This window comes from Larimichthys crocea, chromosome XIII (genome assembly GCF_000972845.2).
Source record: "Larimichthys crocea isolate SSNF chromosome XIII, L_crocea_2.0, whole genome shotgun sequence".
In the NCBI taxonomy this organism is placed as follows: Eukaryota; Metazoa; Chordata; class Actinopteri; family Sciaenidae; genus Larimichthys; species Larimichthys crocea.
Window position 1 is genome coordinate 17,811,931 of NC_040023.1, and position 7,646 is coordinate 17,819,576.

Consider the following 7,646-nt stretch of genomic DNA (forward strand, 5'->3'; position numbering starts at 1 on the left):
CCCCTCTCTCTCTCTCTCTCTCTCTCTCTCTCTCTCTTTCTCTCTCTTCATTTCTTTCCTTGTCCCCAGGAGTTTCCAAATGGTGAGCTGAAAGAAGGACAATTTACAGATCAACACTGTCCCCTAGAGGGTATGTAGAGAAGGAGGTCTTCTCATTAACTGATAAGCTTTATGCAAAAACAATCATTGAATATTTTAGGCTGGAGAAAACAGATACACGATAGATGAGTAAGTATGTATGAGTCCATAAATAATACAACCTGAAACCTGGTGTATATAGGTCTCTGTGATATAACTGCATGCGTCTATTATTTCAGAATACTTCCATATTCAGTTCGCGTGATGATTTATGAAAAACAATGGATGGTTTCTCCTCTGGTGGACTAGTGTAGTATAGTCTATTTTTATGTTTATCGTGCAAAACATGCATGAGAGCTTGACAAACTTCTGGCTCTGTTCTGTCCAGTGATTTTTAATGAAGTGGACAAAGTCTGATATTATTATTATCTCTTAAAACCAGTCCAATATCAAGATATTTTGGTTTAATTTCTGACATTTTATCTGCAGAACTACACAAAATGTAGCCTAATTTCTGCATGTCCTCTTGTGTTGACAGTGGTTCTTCCTCCAGAGAAGGCTGAGGGCTGTGAAAGCTACCTGCAGTACCTACACTCAGAGGAGGGAGAGCGGGAGATACTTAGAGATGCAACCAAAGCTAGCGGGAAGAAACGCATCAGTCTGGATGTAAGCGGTTTCATGACACAGTAACATATCAGTTCTGTAATGTGGTTTTGTTTCCAAGACATTCCAACTCGTGTTATTATAACATGAATGTACAACAAAGGAGTGGCATCCTAGGCCTGTTCTGCAGGGAGGTGCACGTGCTTTTCATTCCAAAAACATACAGCTAAGGAGGATTGGGGATTATTATTAATGAGAGTTTGAGTGGCTGTCTATCTGTGTAAGCGCTGTGGTGGGCTGAGGACTAGGAAGTGGTGTTTTGACACTGGAACTGGCTCAAGCAACATGCAACAAGAGACAATATAGTGTTTCTTTACGTACACGATTTTCTGGGGTCAGAAAAAGGTCTCTCTTAAGCCACTGGCCAAGAGAACTAAGTATTGACATTGTTTTGTGTTTCAGTGAGTGAAAATGATTTAAACATAGGTCAGAAAATAACTGCATGGTGGGTAACCTCTCTCCTGGCCACCGCTTTTGCCTTTACCCTGTGCACAGAACATCTGTCTGTATGTTGACACTGCTCCAGACCATATCCTGATTGAATTTAGGGACCAATAAATAGAATAAATAGATTGTAATGTTTAGACTTGAATGTTTTAAAGAACTGCTTAGATCTGCCCTTTGGTGATCACTCCTGGTTATGTGAGCTGAGGAGATATTATAGAACCATAAAGGGCTGCCTCTCTCCCTGGGGTCTCCTCCCTTGTAAATGCACACTGCCTTTCACACAGTGTCAGCTCTCCACCATGCCTGCAGCAGGGCCTATATTCCAGATGTTTATTTTTCCAATTATGGCCGTGTTACTAGATACATCTGAATCAAAGTTCCTGCCAAAATGTTGTAACTGAGAATAGTGGTTGCGCTCATTTTTCCTGGAAGAAGGTAGAAAGACAAGGTCACAGTGGTAGGGCACACCACCCGGACTTTTTCTCTGTGCTCCCCCACACACAAGGTAAACTCAGTTGAGAAGTGATCAGTTTACATGTTGGAAACCAAAGATTTTGCTGGCCTATGTTCTATTACGATGTATGAATTCAGAAAAAAAGGATTTTAAGCATCCTACATTTTGTTCATTTTTTTGCAGGGGAATGCAGCCTTTAACTGTACTTGCTGATAAAGCCCATATTGATTTAGGCAAGGTGTGATTTGACTGTGATCAGAGGGAATAATGTCTTGAATCAACAGTGAAAATGTGTAAATCACACTGGAAACAGCAGCTATGATGATTACATTGGATGGATTGGACTTTGCTGCCCCCTGGTGTCATAAATGCTGCTGTATTTTGTCTGTCACATACTGTAAAAATAGTATTGTTTTATTGACAAAAAGATGTAGTTTGACATTCTTTATGTGTATTAAGTATAGTTAAGTAAATGTTTGCATTCACAGGACTTGGAGTGTGACGTTTCAGTGGAGGATGACAACCGTCAGGAGTGGATCTTCACTCTTTATGACTTTGACAACAGTGGGAAAGTTACTAAAGAGGTGTGTGTCTGTGTGTTAGCAGTCATGCCTTCCCCTGTATCTGTTGTCGTAGATGTACTAGTTCTTATTATTATAGACATTCTGTCCGTTTCACGTGTTATTTTGTCAAAGGTAGGACTGCAGACTGTATTATCTTTTTTTAAATCTATCCCTATAGGACATGTCCAGTCTGATGCACACCATCTACGATGTGGTTGATGCCTCTGTGAATCACTCCTGCCATAATAAGAGCAAGACACTGCGTGTTAAACTGACCGTCACTCCAGAGCCCAGGTGCCACAGAAGAGAAACAGGAACAGGTAAATTACACCTCAGACATGATTTATCATCCTAGTATGCTGCGGCTAACTCTGTAATAATTCTGACACTCAGTTTCAATCAGTGATGCAATTAAAAATGACAATTCAAAAATTATTTTTGTCTTAGCAGCATCTTTGATGTGAAACAAGTATTAACTGCTGTGATGTTTTTGCAGTACACTTGTCAATCGACCAGTGTAGCCTTTTTCTTTTTTTCTGTAAATCTTCATATGTTCTTATAGTTCCTCTGTTCACACTACCTGGTTCAAATATTCAAACTTGCCGAATCTTAGTTGTTAGTCTACAAAATAAATAAATAAGAAATTATTTAAATTGCATGTTGCCTCTTGCACCATTTCCTATGAAGACTAATCAGATATGGACTGTGTAACAGCAAAAGCAGCAATCAGTAAAACATTTTTTGTTCTTGTACTTTTCTTCATCAGATCGCAGTCACCAGGATGAGGGGCGTTCAGCTGACAAGCGGCTGTCTTCCTACACCAGGTTAGTCAAGTTTACTTTTTTATTTTTTTTTATTTTAGGCTGGTCACTGTGAACATTTGAATCATTCTTGCAGATTATTTGTGTATTTACTGTTCTCTTTGTTGACTAATCATGATGGTTTTACACATTTTTAGCAGCAGAGGGCAGAGCAATGAGGCACCGGCTACTGAAGGTCAGCATTACTGTGTGGATGAGAACACAGAGAGGAGGAATCACTACCTTGACCTGGCTGGTATAGAGAACTACACCTCCAGATTTGAAGGCATGTGTCTTCTTATTGTTTTACAGCCTTCTTGTTGTTATTGACTCCAATTTGCTTTATTATATTGCAATAGCAGGTTGAAAGTTGACTACGTGGATGCCATGGGGAAACATAAATAAATCAGGTTAACATAAACCTCTGACCCTGTGTCTCTTACCCGTCCTTCAGGAACCACACCTCCCTTTCCACCTCAAGAGGCTCATGGTCGAAGCTCGCAGAGCCAGAGCCGATCACGCTCCCAGGAACCAGAACCCCAAGTTGTTCACCAGCGCCGCTCACAGGTCATCAGTGATAGCTACAACCCTACAGAGTCTCGAAGCAAGGGTACGCAGTTCCTCAAATCCCCCAAAGGAACCTACAAGGGAGGCGGAGGGAATAACGGGGGCAGTGGAGGTGGCAAATCCACTAAATGTCACGGCTACCATCCGCCTCTGCAAACCATGTTGCACAGTGGCAGTGCAGCAGGACATGGGGGTCAGGATGTGTACCACTTGCCACACCAAACCCAATCCTCTAGCCACCACCAGCACCCTTTGCAATACAGTCACAGCAAACGCCTGAGGGCAAAAGCTCGAGAGGCCATGTCCCCATCCAAAACCCCGTTGTCCCCTCAGTCCCACCCCCAGCAGCAACCCCCTGTGCCCTCTGTACTGCCAAGCCTGGAGAGAGAGCAGGCATCCGGTCCACCTGGTAGCCCAGGGTTTGTGGTTCCTGTGGTCCAGCGTCACGAGCACCACCATCACCACGAACACCACCACCACCACCACTACCATCATTACCATCAGACATGACCGCCTTCAGTGTGCAGTGACTGAAACTGTACAGGACCAACCACAATCAACCACACCAGTCTGAAGGACTTAAGATCATCCCACAGGAGTTTCTCACACTGACTGTCCAGGATCTTTTTATTCCCTCTTCAAGCTATACAGATTTATCTTGAGATTAGATGTATTGAGGAATCATGTAGTGTGATGGCAGATAATAGTGGACTGGAAGGATGTTTTTTCTGAAGTTATTGTATAATAACAAAAGATGTGTGGCACAGTTTTAAAGTTTTTTGTAGATTTTCTGCTGGGACTGCTGCGATTGTTACCCATATTCAATAAGGGTACAGATGCTAGAAAGAAACAGATCAGAGGACTTTTTAATGTAACATCCTTTCCCTCCTGATGCTGATGGCTGAAGTCCCTGGAAGCTATATGTCAGAGTAGGTGTGTTGTTCTGTGTGAGACCTTTCCAAAACATGGATCTCAGGTGTAAAGGTGCTGCTGCTCTCAAGCTTTTCACAGAGGCTTCTTCCTCTGGGAGGCCTGATGTGGACTGAGGGGTTTCCTGTTCGGGGTGGGGTGGGGGGGTGTAATGAAATCACCACTGCCAGTTTTAATGCAAAAATATCTCGCTATATGTATAAAAAATCTATATATGTAAACACATTTTACTGTATAATTATTATACTGTATATGCATATTTCATCATGGATATAATTATGCATATATGTATTTTGTCTTTTATATATTTTAATAAACATTATATAGTTCATTTATATTATTGCAACAGTTTGTTTATTCTGTTCATAGCACACTTGATTATCGTGTTTCTTCTGCCACTGTGTGGATAGAAAGGGAACAACAGCAGCACAAACTCAGTATGATGTTATTTATTCATTATTTGACATTACATGATGATAATATGATATTTATATCATATCATATTATAGTAAATGATAATATGATCATTAGAACTGTAATGAGAGGTCTGATCATCCGGGAAGAAACTAAATCAATGCTGATGCTTCAGATTAGATTATTGGATCAAGTTGGATTAGTGTCAATCAATCAATCAATCAATCAATCAATCAATCAATCAATCAATCAATCAATCAATCAAACAAACTTTATTTGTATAGAACTTTTCATACAACAACACAAATTTCTTCACACAATAAATGTTATGCCAAATGAAAAAGTTAAGTTTGCTCTTAAAAAATATGAACATCTACTATCACGTGATGTTTTTCTTTTATTATCACAAGCAGATAAAGAACCATCGCACAGGAGATTTAAGGTTACATACAGACAGCATCAACACATGAAAAACTCTGAATTATTATTATCAGCTACATATCTGCAGTGTGGTTAGCAGACGGTTTATGACAATCTGGCCACAACTCTGTTTGCACTTCCTTCTCATTCTTGCATTGACTGTTTATATCTTCACCACCAAAATAGTGTGTGAGTTAAAGAGTGCATTAATACCCGACGCTGCTGAATGTCCCTACAGGGTGCATACTGTAAGCTAATAACTTTCCCCTTGGTGGTTGTGTTCTGCCAAGTAGAGGGAAGCCTGGGGAATAGTCTTATACCTCATGGTAGTGTCTACAATCTGCTAAAACACTGGTGCAAGCAGCATCTGGCCCCTTGTGTGTCAATTAGTTTGTGGTAATTTAATTGAACTGAGCACTTGAAACTTGCAATGGGCTTTTTGTGTTTTTTCCACAGGCAGATATTTTGACTTATCATATGTATTACTAATAACACAGCAGTGAGCCAGCATGCACAGTACCAGGACCCTGAAACTAAAGCAGCTTAACAAAATTCAACCATCTTAAAATCTTTTATTTGCCCCTGTTAGTTTCCTCACAATGGCAATGAGTCTGTCTCTGACTGATTTGAGTCAACCACTAGGTGGCAACAGATAGCCATCAATGGTAAACACAATATACTATAGAAAGACACCAGTTAAGTTGGTGCCAGCTGATTTAATGGATGTGCACTAAAGACATATTAAGCTCTTGTCCTGGATAATACTTAATACTAATGTGAAATGAATGGTGCAAACATAAGACAAAACATGTAGGAGATAAATGTCCAAAAAAGGTTCCTTGATATACTATTAAATTCAGAGCCACAGGAGACGTTATATCTATGAATATCATAAAGTTATTTTATACTGACTGATCTTATAAGTAGGCCATCACTGTAGAGGAACATACATGCTCAGCCAACCTACCCTGTGTAAATAAAGGTAAAGACTATTCATGTCTGATCCATGTGTAAACAAGAGTTGCTCCACCAGCAAAACACAGGAAACTGCTGTCTCTCTCAAGCTGCCTGATGCAACAACCAGACGACCGCTAAATCCGGTTATTAAGTGACAATCTTATCTCAGGGTCCATTTAGTAGCTGTTCTGGGGCTTTCAGTCATATCATACATGCTTTTTTGAGCACTTCTGAATCAACGTTGGCATGAAAGTTGAGATCTTCATCTGAAACTAAGTTACATAGGTGAATATAGGCAAGTTCTAACTTATAGTGTCAACATAAATTGGGCTTTTAATGACTTCCTTCCTCTGGGAAAAGAAAGATCAAGACAGCCTTGATGAAGGGCCTGACAGCTGACAGGCCTCCTGTCTTTCATATGCAGCTATTTCAGGTATTTCTATCACCTCCATCAGGGGGTCAAGTTGAGCTGTCACCTTTGCTGAAAGGTGTCTGTTTCACCTGACTATAGATGCAACAGTCTGTGCTTACCTGTCATTCAAGTAAAACAAAGATTACCACAGCAAGATCTAATCTAAAGTATACTTATTATGCAGATTATTTCATATATTATAAATAAATAAATAAAAAACTGTCTGGCATAATAGTTTCTTTGTGTCGCTTCATATCAACGCGCTTTTGTTAATTGCCAGCCCAGCTCAGAGAAAGCAGCATTCCCTGCTCCGGTCGTCAGGGATTTAGAGAAGGACTGAATCCGAGCCCCGACTGAGACAAACAATGGCAGCTATGAAAGGCGAGGGGAGGGTCGGCCTAATGCAAATATCCACTTTGTGCGCCCTGGAGAACCTGCACTAAATACTGACAACTACCAACTTACACCCAAAGTGAGTAGGCTAAAGTAGTACAGACCGTCTGTAAAACAGTTTTTTTTTGTTTTGGTGTTCGTTTTGCTGTTTAGTTTTGGGGGGGGTTTTTCTGCGCAAATTTGCGGACCACGTTCTTACGTGGAGGCTTCTTTGATACAGCAACAAGTGGGAAAGCGGAGAGGAGACGGTTTCTGGAGACAGGACGCTGCAGCATCTCCGGAAAGTGCGAAGTGCACCTGCTGAAGGATAGAAAGCAAGAGGTAGGTACAAAATGCAACATAGTAAAGTGATGAAAAATGACTTCCTAAACTCTCTCATCCAATCCGTCTTTTTGTTGTTTCAACATTCAGCAGTGAATCCCTTTTTTTTTTTTTTTTTTGCTTTTTCCAGTCCTTGAAGCTTTCAGGGGAAACATTTTTTCTCCAGCTTTTCTCCCAATGTAGACTACAACAGTTTTGTTCGACCCACTTTTTTTTTTTTTTTTTTT

At 40.5% G+C, this 7,646-nt stretch overlaps 2 protein-coding genes across 3 annotated transcripts in view; both read left to right on the top strand.

Annotated features, from left to right (window-relative positions):
- The window catches only part of nkd2b (NKD inhibitor of WNT signaling pathway 2b), a 23,202-nt gene extending 18,513 nt beyond the window's left edge, over positions 1–4,689 (top strand). The window contains exons 4-10 of one of the 2 annotated variants that reach the window (XM_010756926.3): positions 70–130; positions 617–744; positions 2,131–2,226; positions 2,384–2,525; positions 2,972–3,029; positions 3,164–3,291; positions 3,460–4,689. In XM_010756926.3, the coding sequence (XP_010755228.1) occupies positions 70–130; positions 617–744; positions 2,131–2,226; positions 2,384–2,525; positions 2,972–3,029; positions 3,164–3,291; positions 3,460–4,082 (1,236 nt within the window). In that variant the 3' untranslated portion in view covers positions 4,083–4,689. The remainder of the gene's footprint in view (positions 1–69; positions 131–616; positions 745–2,130; positions 2,227–2,383; positions 2,526–2,971; positions 3,030–3,163; positions 3,292–3,459) is intronic. The other variant, XM_019270039.2, reaches the window with a different exon arrangement.
- Positions 4,690–7,158: 2,469 nt separating this feature from the next.
- plekhg4b (pleckstrin homology domain containing, family G (with RhoGef domain) member 4B) overlaps positions 7,159–7,646 on the top strand; it is a gene marked incomplete at its 5' end in the record, with an annotated part of 30,070 nt that continues 29,582 nt past the window's right edge. The window contains 2 exons of the mRNA XM_027287152.1: positions 7,159–7,177; positions 7,319–7,419. Of these exons, the coding sequence (XP_027142953.1) occupies positions 7,159–7,177; positions 7,319–7,419 (120 nt within the window). The remainder of the gene's footprint in view (positions 7,178–7,318; positions 7,420–7,646) is intronic.